Source organism: Dermacentor albipictus, chromosome 1, assembly GCF_038994185.2.
Source record: "Dermacentor albipictus isolate Rhodes 1998 colony chromosome 1, USDA_Dalb.pri_finalv2, whole genome shotgun sequence".
Taxonomy (NCBI): domain Eukaryota; kingdom Metazoa; phylum Arthropoda; class Arachnida; order Ixodida; family Ixodidae; genus Dermacentor; species Dermacentor albipictus.
In genome coordinates, this window is record NC_091821.1 from 270,138,590 (window position 1) to 270,165,058 (window position 26,469).

The 26,469-nt window shown below is 42.2% G+C and overlaps 1 protein-coding gene across 9 annotated transcripts in view; it reads right to left on the bottom strand.

The window, feature by feature from the left end:
* Nucleotides 1-201: 201 nt before the first annotated feature.
* The window catches only part of RhoBTB (Rho-related BTB domain containing), a 296,605-nt gene continuing 270,337 nt past the window's right edge, over nt 202-26,469 (bottom strand). For all 9 annotated transcript variants that reach the window (XM_065449522.1, XM_065449518.1, XM_065449492.1 and 6 more), the window contains 5 exons: nt 20,950-21,068; nt 13,630-14,058; nt 9,426-9,574; nt 9,180-9,314; nt 202-530 (listed from right to left, as the gene is read on the bottom strand). In XM_065449522.1, the coding sequence (XP_065305594.1) occupies nt 9,185-9,314; nt 9,426-9,574; nt 13,630-14,058; nt 20,950-21,068 (827 nt within the window). In that variant the 3' untranslated portion in view covers nt 202-530; nt 9,180-9,184. The remainder of the gene's footprint in view (nt 531-9,179; nt 9,315-9,425; nt 9,575-13,629; nt 14,059-20,949; nt 21,069-26,469) is intronic.

A 26,469-nucleotide genomic window follows, 5' to 3' on the forward strand; every position in this document is an offset into this window, starting at 1 on the left:
AATGGCAGTCATTAAGTGTTTTTCTTTCTTTCGTTACTTTCTTGCTACCGATCACTGCTTCTTCGAGATCACTGATGTTTACTCAAGCAGATGAACATGATTCCCTTGAATTAAATAAGCTGGCACCCTGCACAGCACATTTGATGAGTGAGAAATGAAACAACCACACACATCTGAAACACAGCTTCAAAAAACAGCAGAGAAGGAAAAATAAACAATTTAAAAAGCACATGGCTGCAGTATGTACAGGCTTTGGAAATGTAGCCATGAGGCACCTCTTGAGAGCCTTAGCAGGGAGTGAGGATATTGCTTGGGCCCCACAGTGTGGTTCCTTGCACAGCTCCAGTGAGAAGCAGTGAGACCAGCACTGCCTTAGTGAGTGTGGAGCTTGTGGGGAAAGGGAGCTGGCAGCTTTGCCGCAAAGGCTGCAGGCAGGCACTGCCATGCAGAAACCTTCAGTGGCATTGGGTGCTTTGGTGATTGGCGTGCTTCTTTTTCACAGGTGGCATAGCATGAGCTGCACTTCTCTCCTGCATGAAAGGCCAAGAGGTGTGTTAATATTCGAGAACAGCAAAACAATGGTGTTATTTATCATTATTATTGCAGCTGTACAATTAATGTGGCACCAAAACTGCATTAACATAAATAACATGCATGACACTATTTGTCATTATTGCGTTTAGTACTATTATGTGAGCCGTTTTTCTTATTTCACTAACACTCTGCAAGTACCAGTGACAACAATAACAGATTCTTAAAAAGCAGAATAATATACATAATAATAATAGTACCAAAGTTTTATGCTGCCCTTGCACAGAGAAGCTTTAACATTTGCTGCATGAGACCTTTTACGCCTAAATAACAGTGATATGCGTTATTTAAAGGGGCCCTGCAATGCATTTCAAACATGGCAAACGAACTTCCCCAATGGCTAGGCGGTGCAAGGTTCAAGGATTAGGAATTAAATATTTACACTGGAAATCATATCTACAGTTATGAAAATTGTTGGAATTGTGTATGTATTCATTCTGCCATTACTGTGTCACTTATATAATTCCCGCAGCACAGACGAAATTGGGTTGCTGTAGTAGCTAACAAGGATTTTTGCAGTCAGGTACACATGTCTGTGTTGTTTATTTGCAAACACAACCTGTCGTTCCTTAAAGGGCCCCTAAACAACCTCTTGCATGTTCTTACAAATTTAAAACAAATATGCTCATGACATAGAGAATGTCGTGACCATCATCTCTGGTGAATGCAGCAGTGCTATGCACCCTGGGAACACCACAAATTTGAAAAACAATCCCCTGCTGCTCTCCTTTTCTGGTGCCTCCTTCACATGTTGTGATGTCAACAGGGTGCTCCAGGTAATGTCACCAGGAGTAAAAGCTGCCGATTGGTTGGTCGTCAAAGAACGACAGTGCCAACATGACAAGAGCCGACTCTGTGTTCCGAGATTGGAGGGAGGCTCGCCCATCGTGCACCACCAAACCTTTTATGGAGCTTCCATTCAGTCAGCTTCATGAGTATCTTTATAATGGGTTACAAACTAGCCTGGTCTTACACATTGCTTCACAAGGAGGGTGATTAGAGGCAGACAATAGAGGAAACTTTTTTCCGGCATGCAGACGCAAGATGTAGCTTTTGCTGCACTGCATAAAGTTGTTGAGTGTATGTGACAAGGGGGAGAGAGCATGGGTGGGGAGGGTAGCGAAGGAGAGCTAGAGACAGTGGCAGCTGCGCTTTCACTGATCAAACGCGTGCAACTTAGTTATTACTGCACCATTTTAAAATATTATTGTGGCTCAGTTCATAGTAGACTAGTGCACATCCGCCACTGTGCAACTAATTTTCGAGCTAAGGGTTGTTTTGGTGCACTGTGGCTGTGCACATACGTGTTCACAGTGCTGCTTGTTTACCACACTATGTGTAGAATATCAGTTAGACTGATATTTCCTTTATTAAAAATCACCATAGGTCATTGCCATGATAGCTGGCACTACTGTGCATGTATTTTAAGTGCCCTGACCAGATTTGGGAAATGCAAACCAACAAGCCAAAAGCGTAGATTACAATTGTGTCAGAAAAATGTTACACCTATGTCTGCCACAGAGGCAACAGAAAATTCAAGCAAATGTTTGTGCACCCCTATTCTAAGACCAGCCAGCCTCACCCGTAGCAAAGATGATGTTGGGAGTATCATAACACGTCAAATAATACATAACATAACATGTTACACATCTTGCCTGCAGTGCACCAAAAGCCAGTGACAGCATGAACAACATGGCCGTGTATACGCGGTAATGCAGAGTACAAGGTAACCACCATGAATGTGACACGTAGCAAAACACAAGACAGAGGGGAAAAAAAAAGGGATGCAGGGCTCATGACATCACGTGTGCTTTGAGCTCTAAAATTGGAGGAGGTCGTGGAGTACAGTCAGACACTGGCCGATATGAACTAAACCGATATGAATTAAATTCATTAAATTTAAGAGAGAAAGCTGATGTTACCAACATGGCTAGGTGGCGGGCTAGTTGGTAAAGCATCTTAAGGGTCAACAGCGCACACAGACAGGGACAAAGTGAAGAACAACAGGTCATTAGCGCTGTCTCCTGTTGTTCTTCACTTTATCCCAGTCTGTGTGTGCTGTTAACCCTTTATGATTTCTACTGACTTTGGAAGGTGAATTTCAATGTGGGACATTAATCTCTTTATAAGAACTTCCAAAAAAAAGGTAAACTTCAAAGAAATTCCCGCAGAAAGTCTACAATACCATAACTTTACACAACCACAGATATGACAATTCTGTAAACTATCTGTTAGATCATATAAGGAAGACAAGACAAATATGATGTATGCAATGTATTAATATACAGCACGCATGAAATTGTGATGTTGCTTGTGCAAGTCTGCTGAAGTCTTACTCACAAATTACTGCTATATTTAACAATTTTTGTCTGCTTTAGATGTTAAAATATATGCTGTTTACATACTTGTGATGTCATCTATTATTGCCAAGTTACAAAGTTATGAAATTAATGCTTTTTCTTTTTGTAATTTTCCCATGGGTTTCGGCAATTTCTGTAAAAATAATAAAAGAAAGATTGATAGCCTAAATAAAGAACTCTCTCCCTAGCAGTCGGCAGATTTCAACTTCCTCTTTTATATACAGTCTAGCCCGGTTATAACGAAGCCACTTATAGCGAAATAGCGGTTATAACGAAGGGATTTCAATTTCCCATTCCCATTTTTGCATTTTCAATACATTTTGGGTCCGGTTTTAACGGAGTAAATAAGAGCGCGTCAGCAGATATAACGGAGAGATTTAATACCAACCGAAAAATAATCTGTCAATCAACATATTTTTGCGTCCTTGAGGCGATTTTTTTGGCAAAAATAAGAGCAAAATTGACGTCGCTGCAACCGCTGATGCTGCCGCCACGACGGCCTGCTTGGAGCAGCTTTGGGATTCCGCTGGCGACTTGGACCTTGTGCCTGCGGGTATAAGCCACATGGACTTCGTTTTCGCCGACTAAGACCTTGTTGTCACCGAGGACTTCACGACTGAAGAAGTTGCCGGGAGTGTCATGGAAGAGACCTTGGTGGACAGCACCTCCGACAGCGAATGCGACGATGCTAGTTGTGCCCCTAAGCCGGTCACCTCCGCAGCGGCCATCGCAGCTGTTGACACGCTACGGATGTACCTCGGGAGTCCAGAGTTCGACCAGATCTTTGGTTCGCAGTTGGATGGTATGGAAGCCGCAATCCTGAAGTCCGCACTCGCGAACGGGTTCAGGGGACGCTGGACCACTTTTTTCAGCGGCAATAAATCGGTATGCCCATGTTTGCATTTTTTCTCATAGTTCACATATTACGAAATAGCGGATATAGCAAAGTGATTTCCGATTCCCGCCGACTTCGTTATAACCGGGCTGGAGTGTACAACAAACCCGATCAAAATTGCTTCAATCAATGCCAAACAAAACAATTGCTCTGTTCACATGTACTGTGGACTACAGATAAACAAAACTCGCTTAAACAGAAATGCCGGATAAATGGAACAATATTAACTTTCGCTGGCCGCCCATAGGCTCAATGTTGGCAAACTTTGCAAAAAGATGGGTTGAAAGCTGCGGTTAAACAGAATTCCAACCGGAACCATCACCTACAGCATCAGCATATGGAACAGTGAACGCCCGCCAAACGTGAAATGGTGATTCTATACATAAGGAAGAAAATGCAATCTGTCAGACATTTGTGTGAAAGGTTATGCAAATCAAAGATGTTAGAATTTGCAGCGGTGTTTCTGTCATGAGGACTTCTCTATAATGATCCCCAAGCAGCAAGAGAGCCCTACAGAGTAGGTCGTATGTTGCAGTCAAGCTGGCACTGCTGCTTCATTCACAACACCAGGAATAAGAGACCTTAGATGATGCCCTTGTTACCTGCTTTGAAGAGACAGCTGAAATCGGTGAAATTCATGGCGAAGATTATGATTCAGTTGACGAAGGCATAGATATTACTGTTCCAGTGTGCATTACCGTTTTGAACCCGGCGGCAAGTGATGCAGTTAAAAGTCTGCAGCACTATTTTGAATGTGATGACTGCACAGAGTTATTGGGAATTTTTGTGTGCGTAAGTGAAACCTTGAGTGAAAGAAGCGACAATATTAGATGCAAAGCACTGTAATGTCTTCCTTTTCACCAGAGTATTATGAAAACACAAGAATGTTTTAGGAATAAAACAATTTTTGGTGATTTTTGTGTCCTTCACCTAAATGAAACTTCGGATAAATGGAATACGTTTGTCTGTACATTCGAGTTTAGTTTAAGCAGAGTCTGCTGTATTCAGATAGAAGCGCACAAGGTAATGCTTGCTCTTAAAGACCACACTACAGGTGCACTTGCCGGCACGTGAAAGCTTACCCCCGCGCGCCTTACGTTTGCCACACCTTGCAAGGAATGGTGGTTTGAACATACAATGTAATACATACATACAATAGCACCCACTTGGCTCACTATTTTCACCGTGGTAGGCATTGCTTTCTCATTTTTGTGAGGCAGCCAGATGGCAGCCAGAGCACCAATATTTGTCTAGAGAAAAAATACGTCTCGCGCCGTGCTTCGACGCGTACAATCTGTCCCGCACCATCTGTGCATGCATAGGCACGGAGGCACAAGCTTTCATGCACCAGCAAGTGTACATGTAGTTTGACTTTAATGTGCTCTGCCACAGGTGGAATACTAAAGAGTGTTAACGTCACCTATTCCAGAAATTTTATCACTCTGCTGCTGTTCATATATCTTCTAATGCGAGAATCCTGATATTACCATGACCAAACATTACTCTTACACATGCAGCAGGAAACCTACAATATCGCTATAAAGTGGAATCTTGGGAATTGTTGGCCATTTAAATTATGGCTAAATTTGGTGAAGCTTCATTCTAAAATAAAATGGCAAAGAATTTCGCCAAAGCAAACCGACAATTGAACAGCACTGCTGTGGCATAGAAGTTCACTGCATGTGGGCTTTTTAAAAAACTGTAAGGCTTTGTTTTAAAGAGTGAAAAAAATATAAATGCAATAGACGGTACACAGCAAACAATCTACGTATTAAGGGCTCTCTAGAGCTTTGGTATTTCAAATATATGCCTCAATGCCTCAAAATATGCCTCAATTTTAAATTACAGTGCTAGTTCAATAATCATATATATATTCTTGTATTAGCTGCCAAAGAAGAATGCAAGGTAGATGTAGACAATTTATATTTTTCATTTAAGTACACCACCACATTAAGCTTGACCTTACCTCTTTTTGTACAAATAACTATTAAAGGGACACTCAAGTGAATTTTGTTGTCAGATGTATGTTCAGACCATGTTGCACAGACCACTAATGCACCATTCTAGCATCTTTCATGAGCTCAACGCAAACGGATTAATTCAGAAGTTGGGCTGGCCTAGACCGACCTGACTGCATTTACATGCATTTTGCAGAACAAGTTGAGCGAGTCAACCCACTCCTCATACTTGGGCTGTGTAAACCCACCTTCGCGCTCCCTTAGCCCAACTCTAGCATTTACGTAAACCTTACCAAACTTTGCCCCGACAAGCCGACTCATCCCAACGTGTGCTGAATTCATGTAAATTTAGCTTCTTCCTGTGCACAGAGCTTTAAGTTATTTATAAAATGTGGAAGGAAAAGAGATTATTGGTGATTCCATTGGCTGAGCTGCTGCAAGCCACAAGCTAATAAGTAACACATGCATGGTTGGTTGATGCCTTCATATTTGTACCGAAACTCAGAGCAACTATGTTTCTTGCATTTATAGAGGGTCATCAAGATAAATTCGGAGCTTTTTCACATTCAGCCTGGCAACAATGCAGCAAAGATAACTGGCTGCATTTGCCCTGTATTGCTTTCATTCAACCACCAAACACACAACATATAAGGGAGTCATGACTTGCTCAACGTTGAACTGTAAATTCTATAGGAGAGCAACAATACTTGAGTTGCATCGCACCAAGACGCCCCAGCAAATTATCTTATCACCTGGCTACAAGAAAATGCAAGTGTACCACATTGCCAAGATTGCCAAGGAAGATGTCACTGCAGACAGAGTCCAGTATAAAAAGCAAATAAGGGGCAAAAGAACAACAGAATTCTGCCAGCGACTGAAGCAAACAATCAGCCAAGACCCTGGACTCAACATGAACAACCTCGCAAAGGCAATGGGCATAGTGAGGTCCACTATCAGCTTGGCAACGCATGAACACCTACACTACACATCCTTTGTACTAAGAATCCGCCAAGTGTTAAGTGAGAAGAACAATATTGATAGAAAAAGGACACAGGCTCTCCCGAAAAACCTGAAGGACACCAGCCTAGGCTTCCTAACATTCCCGGATGACAACTTCATTCAGTGGGATGGTTAACTTCATATCTGGCACATAAGGCCATGAACACACAAATGTGGCTTCGTGACAACATGCCATACCACTGGTCCAAAGACTTGTTGCCCTCCTTCAGCCATGACTGCAGCCTGCCGAACTACTACATATGGGATGTTGTTGAGGCAATGGTCAACACAAAATAGGTATCCTTAAAGTAACTGATGATGAACCTGGTGGGAGGTCTGCATGTCTGCCGCCATTTCAGATCTAGGCGAGAGATGGTTGTGGCAGCTGATGGAAGTCATATTGAACAGCTTCATTTTTTTTTTTTAACAACAGAGTTTTGTATGAATACACTGATTTTGTTCTTCTACTTTGCATGTTCTTCTCTGCACATAGTAAATTTTCCTTATTTACTTCAATACCTTGTATATATAAGAATGTTCATATGCAGTAAAGGCTTGTTAATTCACAACTTGTTAATTTGAAATTTCAGATAATTCGAAGTAGCTGTCGCAGTCCATCCAACAATATATTGAAAGCAATATGCAACACACCTCGCTAATTCACACTGAAATACGCACTGCCACCGATAATTAGCACTCTGCGCCATCGTGGATGGGGGAGAGTGCTAGTGCGCGGGAGCACGGCAACGCGGCCATCGCCATGCGGGCCGTGCAGCTCTGCTTTTTCCATCAGCAGCAAGGACGATAACACTGTCGCCGCGCGCCATGTTCTTTCTGTATGAACGAAAGCATGCGAGGGTGAGCTGGCGAGCACAGCTCAATCTCGCGTGCGCAAGCGAGGAAGGCTGGGCTGAGCACGCCTTCTCCTGTCGCGCGCAAGGCATGGGGTTGAGGTGAGGGAAGGAGAACGTTCTTCTCCGACGGCTGCTGCTTACGGTGCAGCCATGCGGGCGCCGTATCTTCAAAGTGGTCTGCGATGCTTGCAGAGTGCGCGCAGTGCCGGTAGCTTCGTATGTGATGTGCTTTCTATGTTTCATTCGTGTTGAAGTGAGAGCTGTACGCAGGCCAATTCGCCCACTGCTACTGCCACGTTTCCTCACTCCAGCATTTTTCAACGAGTTTCCACGGTCATCGAGCGAGATGTGTTCCTGCTTACCTGTGCACGCGCGACACCATGCTTGTTAAATTAGTTTGTAAGTGAATGTTTACAAGTTTATACGGCCGATAAAACTACTATCCTTACTTCGTATAACTATCTACTAATTTACTATCCCAATCGATGCTTCACTTTTCGGGCAAAACTGCGACATTTTTTTCTTCGCGCCAATCAGCGCGATGAACATGTGGATGCAGCAAGAGGCATCTCAACGTCGGGCACGTCGGACTGCGTTGGCCACATCCGGTTATGTTGGCTGTGCCAGTGATTCGAAGTATAGACATTGTTGTTCACGCCAACGTGATGTAGCGTGTGTGCGCCACGATATGCTCACACCACGTTAGATTACATACGCGCCTTAACTGAATGATATTTTTCTCTGACTTTCATTAGTTAGAATTTTGTATAATTTGAATTTTCGTAGCATCCCTGCGGAATTCAAATTAATGAGCTTTTACTGTATATCTACATCTGTGATGCTTCAAAAAATGCAAAACAAGCAAGTTGCATCTCCTAATGGGTGCCACCTAGTGGGTTCCAGGCTCCTGTGCACACTCGGGAGAGATTTTGTTCAAGAAAAGAACCATGTGCTGAATGTCTCAAGTGCCTCAATCTTTTAATCCACCTCCATTTTGGGCAACAGTAGCTAAGCCATGTAACTAGTTGAGCCAAGCCAAAGGCACTGCACTGCTTTTGAGTGGCATTTAGTGCATGATCAGATGTACTGGAATAACAAAAAGGGGGGGGGGGAGGCTTCTTTAAACCAATATTTGTTGAGAAACATGCTTACATGGACATAAAACCTGCAAACTAAATATGGTGCAGGATATGTGGATTCAGCTTTTCAGAAGCAAATAACTTATAGAATTGTTTTTAGTGCCCTTTAAAATATATATATATCTTTGTTCCTTATGAGCTAAATGACTGAAGCAACGTAACAATGACGTCCTACAAAAAATAAACAGAAAGAACAGAAAATAAGAAAACTGCTGGCGGCTTTTCCAGATGGTTGCTAAAAATTTTTGGTGTCAGCCACGCAGAAGGCCTCTGTAGCTTTTTTATTTGTTTGTTTGTTTGTTTGTGTCTTTCCTTTCATTAAACATAATGCTAGTTTGGACACACTGTATGTGTTACAGTTGAATTATACAAAAGAGACTTACAGAGGCTAGGCCTGGCGTTTCGGAACCTTTGACCCTTTGAAGGAAAATGGGCCAAAGCAGATCTTCTTGGCTGGTCTCTCATTGTTGCTCTGTTCTCGAATAGTTCGCTGGTAGAACTCATCTTCCTTGATGTACCTACAATTAAAATAAAAAAACATGAAATGCTGGCATTCACAAAGGTGCAAAACCTAATAGTAAGTGCTTAACAGATAGACAGTGCTGGAAGTAAAAAAATGTAGTACGTGCCATGCTGGAGGCCAGCGGTTTCGGTTTAAGTAGGCCTGGTTCTGAGGGTGCAGGTTACGCAGCCGCTTCAGGTTGTTCTGCAATACCTTCTTGTAAGTGGTGGCAATTCGGTACAGGCACCAGTCAGCCAGCTGGTCTGCATTGTGAATCTGCATGAAATAGATGCTTTATTAACTCTTTCTGTATTGCAACAAACTTACATCATCAATGCATTTTATAATATTTACCTGACTATATTTTAGCCTGTGACGGGAACGTTCATAGTGAGATAACATTGAGCAGATTTTGGGTTCATTCAGTATAGATAACAAAAGAAAGCTGGAGTATTGCCCAATATGTACCCACATTTCTTTTACCGCTGCAAGATTTAGTTGTGTTTAAAAAATGTTAAGTTTGCACATTGCTGTGCTTTTCTTATATTGTAGACGCTTCTCGCAGAGTACTTTACGCTAGGGGAATGAAATGCCGCTATTTTAGTGCACCGCCCATTGCCTCAGACGAAAGCACGTGAATGCAAAATCATTACTACCCCTGCTACTGTGTGATCAGCTGTTGGAAATGCAACTGAGCGATTGCTAATGCACTGTATTCCAATCATGCTGCAAAATGTGGAATGGTACAGGAAAAATGTGTGCAGTAGTTGGTTGCAAAAATAGTGACCGAAATATCGAAGAATGGAATGAATCTGAATGGTCAAGTTCCTAGACTGCTGCTATGCAAGGACTGCCTGTGTTTCCTGCCCTTCATGATGCATGGCTTTCCTCGAGGATTAAAAGATTAAAAAGTTCATTCATCCACCGCTGTTGTATCATTAACCTCCAAAGAAAAGACTTCAACCCCAGAACATTGGCAAAAGTAAGTACCGCTTGTTACACATTGACAAAGAAGTAGCACCGCTTCCTGGCGTATAGTAAGTTTCTCGCATGCTATCAGCACATATCCACCCCATTTCATGCTAAACTTATGGCCACTCTATAGGCCACATATCAGGAATAAGTGAATGGGCATACTATTGAATCAATGTGCCGAAGCATGGGTAATGGCGATTACACTGACAACACATGGAAGTTTAAAGCTAGACATTTTGTGAAAGTCCACTGAGTAAGTGAGTGACTAACAATAATATATTTCTGCTACAAGTTATTACAACCTACAGAAAATCTACATTTGAAACCTTGCATTCAGCGCGACCAAATCTATCGCAACTGAGCATACCTGCAAGAGAATAGGCAGAAAAGAAACAGTCAGAGAGGGACCACATCAAGGAAAGTTACAGAGTCAGAAACCTGAAAAGCCATCACTGCTTGAAAATGATTGGCAAATAAAGAACGAACGTGATAGGACACTGCCCCTGATTAAATTCAGAAGCAGAAAGTTTAGACAGCTTCAAATACATTTCTATCCCCACTTCTATTGCAAGCACCATATATGCTACTCACACCCTTTGGACAAGGTGTAATGAGCTCTGAAAGCACTTGCACGTCCTCTGAAGCTATGGCCAAAGCTTCGTGTCATCCACCCAGTCACCGTTTACGATATCCACCAAAACAAAGGTTTGCTGAGTCACAGTGGTGTCATGCACATCCATTTTAAACACAGAGGCAACTGAGACAAGCAATGGACTGGTCACAATGTGATAAAACAGGGTGGTGCCTAGGGGATTGCCATGAAAAGAATCTATAATTACAAAGCGCAAGGGAGGTAATGTACTGCTTCGAAGCCACCTTCATTTAGTGAGGGTGATTGTGAATCAGGGTTCAGTTACTGTTAGCATGGCTACACTGACTTTCAATGAAGAATTCTAATATCATTAATGGGTATGTTTAATATTCCATTTGTGTGCAGAATGAAAACAATACTCTGCATATGTATGGGCAAAAGTGTAGACTGAAATCTCACATGAATCCATTTTTTTTTTCTCATGAGCTCATCTGCAACCAAGAGCAAACTGAAATTTTGTGCTAAAGTTATATCTTTAATTTGTTTCCCCTTTACGAATAATTGAGTATTATCATAAATTAAACATAATCTGTAATTAATTTGACAGTTCAATCAAACATAGTTCATTTGCCCTATACTTTACCTTACCTTCGCTGTTGGTCAGCTTCACTGGTCGTTCCTGAAAATTGAGCTCCCAGTTTGCTTAATACGAATACGAATATTATATCAAGGCGGCCTCAACTCAGGCAGCCTTGGTGCCCTGATGTAATGTGTACTTATAAGCCAGTTGTCCACTCTTAAGATCACATACTTGGCAGCAGTTTAATGGATGTTCCACATCCTCTACCGTTGCCACAACTGGAATTGGCTAACACTCCCCACATGTGAATAAAAACCAGATTAAATGAATGGATTAACAGCTACTGCTGTTATTTCTATTGAAAAGTCATCAAATGTGTTAAGTGGGGGCTGTGGGTTTGGCTCCTGCCAATGGTGAAAAGTTCCTTTCTTCCACTCTTGTTTATGCTTCATTATGAATGTGAAGGTCATCATAAATTTAACCATTACCTATAAATAGTTCAACAGTTCTACTAAAAATAGTGCACAAAACAAAGATGAGGCCTACCTTCTTGAAAGCAAGTTACTCTGGGTAAAAAGGATATAACTTTAGTAAGAAAGCAATTTGCTGATAATAGGCAACTATAATTCACTCAACAGCTCCACTGAAAATGACCGCCTCCCTGACGCATCATTTTTCTTCAAAATTTTCCAACAGAAGGCTTTGAAAATGAGCACCAAATCCAGGAATTGTTATTGTGCACACAAAAACCGCGATGCAACAGCCCCTGAAAGACCATTTCTTTTTATACATACTGCAGGCCATGGTTGGGCCCAAGCAGGATTGAAGAACAAGTATAAATACAGGGTGTTCTTTTTTTACCATACAGATCTTTTATGAAAAAAGTATTGAACACAGCATGTGGCATTTTTCAGATGAGCTCCTAGATGAGGTGGACGTAATTTGCCAATAATAATGTCAACTTCAAAAGGCTAATAAACAAATATTAATTATGTTTTTTTATTAGTGCCTCGAGGGCAGTTGCCTAAATAGCAAATTTGAAGGCAGTCGCATTTTGATGCACACCCCTTTTTTTTAATATCTTGAAAATTGTACTTAATTCAATATATTCATCATCGAATTCCAAAGGTCAATCGAGGCAATATCAAGACTGAGCACACCCCACTCACTTCGCATCGTACGGCAATTCCCCTTAAAGAAGTGTGCGGTGAAGTTTGAATGATACCATGCTACGGCAAATCCTGACACGACACGGAGCCGCACATGCTTACCAGGCAAAACATGCCCCATCAGCAGCTGCCGCAACTGGCCAAGACGTTCAGTTTCCAACTTGCTCGCACTTGTCACGAGGCATTTTGGTCTGACATCATAACGGGGCTGCCTTTTCTACACTCTCGCGGCGCTCGGTGTTCATATTGCCTGGATTAATCACAGAAATTCGATTATGAATATTTCAAATTAGGTGCGACTTTCAAGATTTTTAAGAAATGAGGGTGTATTAAAATGTCACTGCCTTCATTCAAATTTGCCACTTTAACTGCCATTAAGGCAATAATAAAAAGTTAAGGAATACTTTTTTTGTTAATTAGCCCTCTGAAGCTCACATAATTAGCAGCAAAGTATGTCCACCTAGCCTACGAATTAGACTCCAAAAATGTAATGTTCACTGCACTTATAGCCTTTTTGTAAAAAATTATGAAGTCTGTATTGCCAAAAAGAATAAAGCACCCCATAGAATACAATAAACAGCATGTTAAGCCATGGAAGACATGGATAATATCTAGCTAGTTTCTTCAAAAATAAAAGCTATGAAATGCTTCATAAACACCGCTGTCTGAGCCTTGTGTCCAGTGCAGTGCAAAGTGCAGATGCGTGTGCAGATCCCAGGCCACTTTTAACGGACACCTTTTGCTTCACCCTGGCATGGAGCTTGTAATTAGTAGTAATGTGGCTGAACATTATTTTACTGGCTCTCTTTCTTCCTGCCGACATAAATTTCGCAGTTTGCCGAATTATGGTGAGATGGAGCACATTTATTCAAGGATGCTCTTAACTTTTTCCTAGTTCATGCAAAGTCCAAACATGGGCGTTCTATGTTTATGTACATTTTCTAACCATTTGTAATTAAGGTGCAGGTGCTAGTAAAATGCTCATCCTGTTCTTTCGCATTGTTCTTGTGCTTACCTGGCAAGGTTCCAGGAGCTGTAAGGCCACCTCTGAGACATCCATAACATCCTCAGAGACACCAGCCACCTTCTGAGAGTCATCACCAGCTCTCTCTGGGGAGTTGGTCAGCCTTTCAGAAGAGCCAAGTGGCTTCTTTGACTGTGCTTCTCCATTGCTCTCCAAGGACTCACTAGCCTTTTTGTAGACATTGCTGGAATTTTTTTGTAATGTAGGTTCCTCCTTGGCACTAGCATATCGGTCGGTATCATTGAGCTCTTGGACAACTCTTTCTTCAATGAGTGCCACCAGCCGTGGCAAACAAAGCTGGTCAGCAAGCTTGACAAGCTCGAGACAGTTGCTGGCGTTCACTTCATTGCACAGCGAGTCCTGGTACAGGTATGTCAACAGATGTCGGAAGCACTTACAGCTGACACCTGGAAAGTGCACCTGTTTTGGGGAAGAAAAACATGTGTACCTTAATGTTTATGCTATAAGTGGAGACTCCAGACATACAATATAGAAAAGTCACTTCAATATCAACAAAGTGTATGGTCAAAATAAAATGATCACTAGCCTAAGGTTGAAAAAAATATATAAATATAATTGGTAGTTTTGGGGCTGCTACAGGTTCACTGTTCACAGCAACGAGAAGCATCAGAGGGTACGACTATTTATTATGCATTCAGTGGCACAGGGTTCACATGTATGTCTCAGGCAGACTACTCTGCATTCAGTTTGCCACACGTGTTGTCAATTGAGTACATAAAAGTTCAAGAGCAGATGTAAAGATAGACACTTCTTTGTTGTGAATACACCAGCAGAATCCCAATCAATGATGTAGTTAGTAGACATGCGATGGTCCACCAAGGCATGCGAGCTTTTGCTGCCTTTCCCGACATTGTTCTGGCACTGCTGAATACTTCTTTTATATCTTCCACTTTCACCTATGTAGAACGAGCCACAATTCTTGCACGGTATTTTGTAGATTACCCCAGGAAACCTTGAGATACAATGTGTTGTTTTAATTGTCTTGGCACGTGGGCGATTTTTACACCGTGTGCGCAAAAGATTCTTGCAAGTGCCTCGCTGATTCCTTGTGCATAGGGGATGGCTGCACGCCTCTGCTTCTGTTTTTCCTGTACCATTTCACAGTTAGCAACTCAAGAATGCAGTTCTTGCACATCCTCAGTAGCTGGGAAGGGCAGCAATTGTTGGACAGGTCCTGTTTTGCCACAGCTAACTCTTGTTTGTGCTGTCCAGGATCGGAGCAGATGCGGAATGTGCGGGGGAAGAGCGCAGCAGTAATTTTATCTATTAGCAATTCATTTTATCTTTATTTTGACTATGTGCCATCTTCGCCTGACGAGTTTTCGTCATACACTAGACCACAACCAATGTAAAGCACCAACACTATTTCCAAGTAACTACTACACTGTAGAGCAGTGACGTCATCCGAGCAGGCCCTGTGTGTGTGCCACACATGGAGCATTGACAATGCACAAGATCAGTGACTGTAAAGCAAATTCCAAGCAGAAATGTGTGACTTGCATGACAATGCTCCCACTTCTGGCCTTAAAATATTTGGCACGTTCCCTGCTCATGCATGACTACTTTGATTGAGCCATGGGAATCACAATGGCTAACCTGACTGCTGCCAGTGGTAGAATCTAATGAGTTAACCCTTTAAGTGCAGTGGACAATTCTTATTCGGTTACATTTTCTTTCTTTTTTGCAAAAAAGTGTCAAGGACAAGTCTGTCTTGTTCATGTGTTTGGGTGCTCTTTTCAACCACTGGCAATGGGCTGTGCTCATCCAATCCATTTTGACGTTCTGGCAAGTACTTTCGTTGGCCCCCTGCTAGGAGGCCAACAGACTCCATTCGACTGGCAGAAATTTAAAAAATAGTGGCTGCCACTCGCGTGTTCCCTAGCCCATCATAAATGTGTGGCCTTCATTTGATTGAAATGATTTGCTTTTATGCAAAAGCATTGACAGTGATGGCAGCGTTCTTAGTGCTATAAATACAGGCAGTGACTCTGATGTCACCGAATACGAGAATAGTTTTGATACAGCATGGCAGTGGACAAAGTTAGATGGATGGAACATTCTGCAAGCATTGTATTTTGAAATCTGTCACATAAAAGCAATGTTCTAATCCTCCATAGCCACTCTTCAAGTACTATGTCTTTCTGCTTTTGCAAGCCTTTCAACAAATGTTTGCCCTAAATATACCTGTATCATCGAGCACTTGTGGCAGAACTGAACTCCTATCAACCCTGAAATTTCTAGTAAACATGTTTCTTGTTAGTTCGTATTTTCACAAACAAGTTGTGAATTTACTACCCCCATGTTATTTTCAAATCTGCAAAAAAAAAATTGCTATCCAGATGTGCAATCAGAAAACAGTATTTTCTGAATGCTTAGTTTTTTAGTTTTTGCCACCACCTAGCATTGTGTGGCACATGCATGTCATCTCAAATGAAAATGAATGTTGGAAATTATAAATGTTGCAGTTTAAATGGGTCCTCCTAAGTTAACCATGGGCTTGGTTCGGTGTTGCAAAAGCTACAAGCACACAAGTGTACACAGCCATTCACTTCTATGTTCATGCAAATAATTAAGGAACCCACAGGACCATTCTCTATTAACCTATCCTTGCCCCTTTTTTGCACATATGATTTGATAAAGCTCCCTACTAGTGGCTTGGGGACACCTACAGCTTGTTTGTCTACTAAGCTGATAACCAAAATTTGATTTGTGCTTGATTCAGGCAGCTGTGCATTTTACAAAGTGCCAGCTGTACAACTTACACAACCATATGCAAGAGCAATGAATAAAACCTTAGCAGCACACCAGTCTGGTTGGGTACACTGTTCTCATTGTGGTGAGTAAAGGCAAAGAAGAAATATTAAGAACTTTTATCTTAGAGGCCAACTCCAATTTTTCTATATTAGAGACATGAAATGGTAAAATGCTTTTATTAGACTACCTCTAAATCGATTTGAAGGAAATTTGTTGCATTTAAGAAATAAAGGTAAGTTCTACCAGTTCCTTTTTAAACAAAAACCAGCCAAAAGTAGATAAATTAAGAACAACTGAGGTAAAAAATATTACAAGCAACTCTTCAACAAAAATTATGCAGAAACCACCGACAACGATTGTCAATGTCAGCAAATAGCCCGAATGGTTATCCATAGTTCTTTAAAGCACTTGTCCACCATGAGTCTATGGCAGCTCTGTCTCTTCAAATTATGTACTACCATAAAAAGTAGATACAGTCGGCCGCGAAAGTGCACTTCCTAAAGTCCACTTGTAGGCTGAGGTCTCAGTCACTTCAGAACATCGTTCACGGGTTGGATGTCCTGCTCAACATCATTCGTGGAGATGCATATGTTGTCCATATACACAATGACATGTCTGCTGTCGATGAGTGGTTGCAGCCCTTTATCTATGATGCTTTGCATGGTTGATTGTACTGTGCACAAACCGAAAATAATATGTGTCAGCTCATAGTGTGTCTTTAATCATGAATGCTGCCTTCTGGATGTCGTCCTTGTGTATTGGGATGGCGAAGAATGCTTTCTTCATCTGAAGTTTCGAGAAAAGTCACGACCGTGGCACTTTGAGGAGTAGTGTGTCAATTTTTGTCATTGGGTAAGCCCATTTGATCGTCTTGGCATTGAGGAAACGGCAGTCGATGCTCATTCTCTTTGGTGTCGGTTCATGTAGTGGTTGGTCCACAACGATCACAGGTGAGGCATACATGGATTTCAACTTGTGGATGATGCCCTTTTTCAGCCAGTTCTCAGTTCCTTGGCTAATGAACATTCTGCTCACATCACTTGTTGTATATGGTTGCATACGCATTGGTTTCTCATAGGTGAGGTTAATTGCATGCTCGGCACGCCATGCACAGATCAAATTCATTGTTCAGGTTATTAAAAACACGAACGTCTGAGATCAGCACTGGCCTCATCTTTTGTGTTTCATCCGCGGTAAAATCTGCTGGTTCCACTCGAGAAGTTTCATGTCGCATTTCATCCAGTGATTGAAGTTTGCAACTCCCTTGCTTGCCAAAATTGTTCTAGGCGACAGTTCCGCATACTGCTGCAGTGGTTCCTCCATTTTTATCATTGCACAGCAGTTGTCGAGGGAGGATGTTTTTTTTCTTTTTGTCTTAAATTTGTGGTGCTTGTGAACCGTTTTTTTCTATCCACTCAAGCGTATGAATTCCATCTGTATCACTCAATGTAGTCGAATGTGATGTACTCTCACCATTCAGTCCCTATGACAACGATGTGCGGCAAGTCTGACCACTTCTGACCACAAGTCTGACCGCGTACCCGCTTAAACAGTAGTTTCGTTTTAAAAGTAGTAAAGTCAAATCCCCAACTCAGCAGCCATTGAACATAATGTCTTTTGTATCTGCATAAACCGTACCAGCTTATTGCGTACGTATCGGCTAAAACATAGCTTTTCCACTTTTCGTTGCGCAAACACGGTGGTGCGTCGTCTCCATAGAGCGGCCCGGCAGAACAAGCCTCAGAGATTGGAACAACAGCCTCCAAGCACCCTGCGCATTTGTGTGTGAAGCCACATCAACATCAACATCATTTCGGCGCTGTGCTAGAGAGATGCCAGATAGCGTTGTGGCGTCGTGCAAGTGAGGACTCGCATCATGCCAAAGCTCGGATAAAAAAAATGAGGCCAAGTGCTCAGCATAGAAGAAAAATTAGACATCGTCTGTGCTATTGAACATGACATGGAGAAGTCGGCGCTGGCACGCGACAGGGATCTGCTGTTGACTACGGTGTGTGGCATTTGGAATGCGAAGAAATTGCTCGGCAGCTCTGCTGCGACTGTGAAGAGATGTCGGCTACGAGGTTCGACTTTTCACCATCGTTGCCTCTGTTGCTGCCGAAGTGTCGACTAGCGACAGTGATGAGGACAGCATGGAAAGCGACAGCACGGGCAATTTAGGCCCGACAGTGGCAGAAGCTGTGCATTACGTCAGCCTCATGTATGCAATCGTCGTGACGAGAACAGCACCTGGCAAGGAAAAAGGCGCCCCGGGACTTCTGCAGCACTACTGCACGCGTGCACGGTGAATATGCAACGCCAACGAGGAATCTGCCATGCCAGTGTTTGCCGAAAAGAGGGGGCTGGCTGAAAAGCTGGCACGCAGCTTCAGTAAGTTTGAGGCCGCTGTTGTCGTGCCAGGCCACCGTGGCACCAAACGAAAATAACACTTTTGTCGCCCGAAGTGAATAAATACTGCATGTTTTTTTCCCCTTTCATCGCACTCTCTGTGAGTTCCGTTTTCGACAGGTAAGTGGACGATGTCATGCTAATTCGGTTAAACAGTACGACCGTTTAGTACGTACTTTTTCCGAGATTCGGCCAACTACGGTTTAACGAGGTTTCACTGTACTTATTTTTGTAGCCATGACTGCTACTTTCTTTTTTTCCTTTCTGGTTGGTCTTTGGACTGTGGTATGTAATAAACATTTAATGCACTTGCCCATGCTACACAGCAAATACAGCTGACATCCATTAATTTAATTCTGGCTGGACTAACAAAATAGGTTGGATAAAACAAGAGGCAGAAAAAATACCAAAACGCACTGTTGATTCATTTGGCAGCATTTTTCCCACTACCAAAGCATCCTTGAATCAAATGTGAGCTGCACCCAATTTTAATGAGCTCAAAGCAGAAAAATAACATAAAAATGACATTAGAGCTCTTAAACAAAGTAGAAAATGTGGCAATAAGGAAAAGATGAAACCAGCGAACTTTACCTTCACAGAGTGGCAATTTATTAACTAAATGTCCACCCTCATCACTCTCAGATGGTAGTTTATCACTGCCTATGAAGAACGATCATGTGTTGTCCTCTGTATGGTCCACAGCACGTTTGATATTCTGCAATTATCTAACAGGTCTGCAACAATCACAAACAAGATGGCGCCCTATGCCTAGACAACCACTTTGTTAGTTTTTCCTGTGACACACACAATTTTCCGTAATGCCAAGACCACGTGACACAACTTGCTGCTGATAGCCTAACATAAAACAACTTATCGCTTGAATGTGCTTTCATAATCAGTCTTAAAGTGGGGTGTTATCATGCTACGCCAGATGTTAGGGCTCTTTTTTTACCTACACTGGCTACACAAGTGTAGGTAGTGTAGGAAGTCACCTTTTTTTTTTTTTTGATGGTGTAGAAAAAGTTTAGCTCTGCCCACCTACATGAAGCCATTTTTTTACAGCAGTAGCGTAGCATTAAAACTACACTTTTTACACCGTTGTTTCGATGAGTGTAGGTAGCAGACAAACAAACAGGCTGGCATTGCAAACATGTGGTGACATTTTGTCTGTGACTGTCAGCACTGACAGGATGACGATAATGAAGGTTCGCTGCAGGAATGTGCAGCAATATGCTGGCATGACCATGTGTCACAAATGGTCACAGAAAAGGTGAGCTCATCCTCCATGAAGACAAAATTATTTTTCTCACAGATTGTGCAAGCTGTTTCAGACTCCACGCTGTATTATATGCATAGAGATGTTGTCTTTATGCACTGCGCATTTGCGATTTATTTAGCTGCAATTTGTCTAGATTTGTTGCTCAAAGAAAACTCGTAAACTGGCTTTTAGTTTCAGGCAAGGGCATATACGCAGCCAGTAAGTGCAAAGTCAAACGCTTTTCGCCTGCTTGTGCAGAAGACAACGCACAGTCTGCTCTGCTTGGCTACAGCCCAATGAGCCAAGTGCAGCACACTACATCATAACCTATGCCTGAGACTGCACTCATCTGCATGAGCCTGCACGAAATCTACGTAAACAAAATAGCCCCCCCCCCCCTTTCTTTTTGTCACCATCCATGGTTGCCAGCATAGAGTTTCTCACTATAACACCTAGAGGGAAATCTGGCGCCACTGTCTATGGGAGTTTCCTAAGAGGCGCTGTGCCATCATGGGAATGATGGTATATGTGTCTGCGAAGCTTGTGTTGGCTGGTGTTGTAAGAGGCTTCGTCTAAAACGTGGATATGGCTACACAAATAATGCGGTCTTAAAGTAAAATCTTCATAAAATAAATCTTCATAAATCAAAGTTGAATTAACAGAAGCCAACTGTATTGTCATTTTAGAATCCACCTGAACCAATCCCATTGTGAGTGTTTATTTCATGGCTGTCATGTGGAACATTTTTTAAGAGAGTGCAGTAGTTTCTACCACCCCTGACTTCAATTCCAAAAATCTTTCATTGACAAACCTTTACATATGTTCAAAGCAGGAAGGCAAGTCGCTATTGTTTAAACGAAATAATTTTTTACCACTTTCGCAGAACTTTCCCGGAAGTCTCCACTGAACATGGCTGCCATCATTTCACACCGTGCCATCAGTAACGGCCGATGGGCTGAGCAGAAGCCATCATCCAGCCGAAAGAGTACATCTGCATAAGCAAGTCAAGACAGTAGCTTTTAGGTTACAAATATTATCAAATAGGACACTATTTGTTGTCTAATTGGTCATAAAAACTGTTTTAAGACTCAAAAAAACATTTGTAACTGATTTAGAAACAATGTGAAGCAGACCATGATCTGTAATAAATCAGTACAATTAGACAAATTCGTAGTACATTACAGATGAAATAAATATTAGCCATCATAGTACCTATGTGGACACACTATATACCAGGTTTTATTTTTTTCTTGAGAGTGGGAGAATGGATTTCTTTAAAAATCTGAAATGCTATGAGAATTCTTTCTTTACTGTATGTGCACTCAGTTTGGTAAACAATACACGGATGAGTAGCTGTCAGGTTCTCAGTGGTGGAACAGCCATTTGACCTTTTGGTGCAGATCTGGGCACAGGCAAAAAGCTGATTCAGCACAGCGATAAGCACTTTTGGTGCACTGTACAATGTACACCTATACAATGAAATAGGCACCGAATACAGCAGAGTTGGCAGCTTCATGCTAATCAATGTGGCATTTGGGATAAAAATTACCAGACTAGTTTCATTATTATTAATAGAATGCCTTTCCCTTTGTGTCATATCATAAGAAGCGAACAAACAATGACACCAAGGACAACATAGGGGAAATTACTTGTGCTTAATAAACGAAAATAAAGAAACGATAAATTACCGGAAATGAAAGTGGATGAAAAAACAACTTGCCAGAGGCGGGAACGATCCCACAACCTTCACATTATGCGTGCGATGCTCTACCAATTTAGCTACTGTGATGCCATTTCCCTATCCACTTTCTTGAGTATATTTATGTTTCCTAGTAGAACCCTGGGAGTGTGAACCCTAGGAGTGTTAGTGGGATCGTTCCCCAGCTGCGGCAAGTTGTTTTTTCATCCACTTTCATTTCCGTTAAATTATTGTTTCTATATTTCATTCATTAGGCCCAAGTAATTTCCCCTATATTGCACTTGGTGTCAGTGTTTGTTGGCTTCTTATGATATGACTCATAAAAATTGGGCCCGTTGGTTAAGCCCTTTTCTTCTCGTTCATTACGTAATGAGGGTCCCGAATCCAGCAACATTGATGCCTTCAGGTAGCATGTGTGGGTTTATTGACCGGTTGCTTGCACCCAAAAAAGATCACGTTATCATGACGCCTGAGGCAGAAAGGATGTTCCACATCCGCCGCCAAGGTTTGTGAGTGGCGGCACTGGCTAATACTCCCAGGGTTCTACTAGGAAACATAAATATACTCAAGAAAGTGGATGGGGAAACGAAGCTGCGGTAGCTCAATTGGTAGAGCATCGCACGTGTAATGCAAAGGTTGTTGGATCATTCCCCACCTGTGGCAAGTTGTTTACTCATCCAGTTTCATTACCGTTAATTTATCTTTTTTTTTATTTCATTTATTAAGCACAAGCTATTTCCCCTATGTTGTCCTTGGTGTCAGTGTTTGTTGGCTTCTTATGATATGACTAATAAAAATCAAGCCCCTCGGTTAATCTCTTTTCTTCTCATTTCTCTCTGTGTGTATCACAATATAAAGCCACTTGTACCATATCAACTTGCAACCGGCATATGTGTGTTTGCCACACGTCAAGCGAGGAAAAAAAGAAAAAAAAGATAAAGGACATGTAAGAAAGATTATGCCCTATATGCGTAGTGCGTGGCATAAAGTGCCCACTAGGCGACTGACGGTCACCTAGTGGGCACTTTCAAAAGTACACTCGGGAGAAGTAGCAGACGACAACCCTTTGCAGCAAGGATGGCTGATGTTCACGGCTGTGATTTCTCCTTTATTCATGCCCTAGACAGCTTCTTCTATGGTGACAGCTGCAGGAAAGGTGCGGGCCTCTATGAGAGCGGACATGCGCACAATGTTACTGGAGTTTGGGACAACCCAGTCTGCATATGTGCCAAGTGCATCCCGCAGACCAGCGCAATGAAGCCCAGGTATATGAAGGTGAGCTCATGTTAAGTAGCCCCTTGGTTTTGTTGACTAATGAGATGTCTCGATCATTTGTCTTTTTTAATTCTACCCTTGCCGTAATACTGTTTCTGTACCTCAATAATTGGCACACGTCGTTGGTGCAGACTTATATCTCAAATGGCTCCACACGGCGCGATGCCTGCACACGTTGTGGCGATATTTCTGCCGATTAATACATGTGACATCGCCGAAGAAGTGCCATCAAAGTCCTCTCAAAAAAGAGTAACTGCGAATTTGTTAATGGAAATGCGTACACCAGTCAATGAAGCCACCAAAAACAGCGCAAGTTAGCACTGTACCATTGATGCTCGATGCAATTCCGCTGGATACATCAACTGCCTTTCCTGTTGCAGTTTCCTTAGTGAGGTGGTTGGGAATATATGAAGTTAAAGTTTTAACAACTTTTCACTATGTTTTTCCGAATGTTATGGAAGAGATATGCTGCACAATGTATTTAAAGGCGCCGGCCAAGGTGCGTGAGCACTGGCGGCAAGGCCAGGTTTAGTGTCTTGTGGTGAAGGCATTGCACTCCTACGCTGCAAGAGATAATAAGGAAGAATTCAACTGAGTACAAAATACACACGCAGAAAGGGACTAGGCTGTGAAACAAGCAAATTGCTTTGTGTGGTAAGCCTGCTCAGGCAGCATCAAGGTGCGACAACTTCCCAAACTTGATGCAAACTTTTCAGCGAAAATCGAACAGTAATCCTTGCCCTGAGCTACCTCTTTTCCAACACGTTTCCCAAGAAAACATAATATCGAAGATGCCTTCAGGTGAGAAGAATAAAGCTGTTAAAGAAGCACTTGCCTTTAATCACTCCGATAAAACACAACCTGACTTAAGCCCCTTACAAACAAGGCGAGGTAAAAATCAAAGTGAGGTTAAAAAAATGAACAGTGCTGCATGAAGCAACCAACAACAGTTCAACATGCATGAAGTCATGCATTAAATAGATCCAAAAACATGAACTCCGTGACAGTTGGTGTGGCAATTTAACAGGTAGGCCTCATAAAACCAACAAAATTAGTCCTTGCAAGCTTCTGCAGCTTTATCATACAACACAATGCACTTGGGCAGTCAAGTGCCCTAGCTAGAGCAACGGTAAAGAAGCCGCAAACAGTAGAAGCGGCAAGTGGCATTCAGAACCTAAGTGAAATTCCTTTAACCCGCATGCTGCACTGTGGAGAGACCAAACAAAACATGAGTAAATTGGATTAACTTCTTCGCTCACCCGTGCAAACATTATCAATGTCAAAAGACACCGAGATGACATAAGAAAGCATGAGAACAAACAAACTCCCCGCCAAACATTTCTGCCATTGCTGCCAATGTTCATTGCTGCCGCTCATGTGGCCTAGCAGGAAATGATTAGAACCGTGTCTCTGGCAAGTTTTTTGCAGGCACTTGAGCACTTCACCGGGCAACTATTCTTCTAGGACATGCCTTCAAGCTTTGAACACCACACACATGCGAAGGGTGTTGCTTATTTGGCTCAAAAAAACGTGAATAAAATAGAGAAGCACGAGCAAAGATGCTGAAAACTACAGTGGACGACTGCCTCCTTTCCGAGCGCACTTCGCAAGAGCGTCACGAGTGGTGCATCCGTCGGCGCGCACTACATGTATAGGGTGTGCACGACTAAATTGAAGTTGCAGTGAAAATGTCCAGAGGTTTCTTTAATTCTAACGTGCAAACTGTCTCCTGCCTAGCTGTGCATTGGGTCATGTGAAAGCTGTTTAAATTATAACCATGGGACCTGCCCTCCCAATTGTGCAAAGTTACAAGGAATGTCCCTACTACTAGCAAATTATCAGCCAGCAATTGCTAATGCCCCTGTCTTCTCCTCACTTTTTTCCTCCTCCTCCTGCCAGCTGTTGAGTACACATACACATATTACAAGGTATCTCTAAAGTGACACCATCAACAACTATGCTAAACAATGAATGACCGAACATTATCCCAAGCTTCTTTCTTTATTTGGCAGTCTCTGTGCCACAGTAGTACATGGAATAAAGAACTGCACCAGAAACAGCACAAATGAAAAGACCGCATAACGGGAGAACACTGGAACTTCTACCAGAGAGAAATGCCACAAAAGAGCGAAAATAGTTTGCAAGGGCTGATGGCATATACTATATCAGTGGCAATGGCCACTCAGTTCACCTCCATGATGATTATGATAGCATGCTCCAGGTTTTGGTTACAGGTTTACTAGCGAGGCAGCTCTTGCGCTTCTTTGGCACAGGCTTGGTGCAATTTTCCACTAAAATGCTGTTTTGGAGCAGGAGTGCGCAAAGGTACGCTCTAGGCGCAATGTGGAGCAATTGCTGCAGCTGTTCCACCACTGAAGTCTGATATTTAATCAACAACAGTTAACATTCTAATTACTGGCTTTATGGCCTATGTTTTAATGACAATCTTGCAAAGACTCACTACAGGAGGCTAAACTAATTTACGAAATTTTAGAAGAGTCGGCCATGGCCAAGATATTTGTCAGCAATTGTTTACCTTTCTCTGCTGTGATTCTGAAAATGGGTGCGCAAGAGCACTGGAAGTGCTTGCACAGGTGATGCTTCATGCCTCGTTTGTTTTCTTTTAGCCATTAGGTTCACTTTCTGTGTGTGTGTCTTATCTTGCAATGTACATCTGTTTGTGACAGAGCGTGGCTTGCAGTACAAGCACACGATGACAGATGGCATTCCTCAGCATGGCAGGCCAATGCAGTGAGCTGCTTAGCATCACAACAGTGCCAAATTCCACGTGGGTAAGTGTGCCCACTTCTAGAATAATAAACGTGAACAATTTTAGACAAATATCACAACTGGCACATTTAAAATCGCATAACTTACTCTAGTCTGCTGTGTTTCCACCTGCAATCATGTCATTGCAACATGGTCCTTAGAGTCAGTAATAAAATATTTAAACAATTTTAGTTAATGTGATGCCTAATTGTTCTATGCTAGCTCCCAGAACAGTAATACCGTCCTGAATACCATGCTGCCCCCCAGAAGGAAAGCATGGCTCTAAAGTTCAGTATTTTGTTCATTTACAGTCATCTTTGCAGCAACAAAACGTCACAGCAGGGCTGGGCAATGGGAACATGATCAAAAGGTAGACTAATGCAGAAATAGACAGCATAGAACATCAGTCAAAGCATGAGCTCAAACAAAAATTGCAAACTGACCAACATACACCTATGCATACATTTCAGTCAAGAAACAACAAAATGCAAAAGTGAAAATTAAAGTGCAATTAATGTGCACTTTTTTTCCTTACCTAGCTAGTAGTTGAGAAGCATAAAAGTTAAACAGGTGTTCATAGAAGTGGTTAAAGCTCAGTGACAAAGGCAACAAAAGAATCGCTGTTCAATGCTACTATATGTGATGGGAG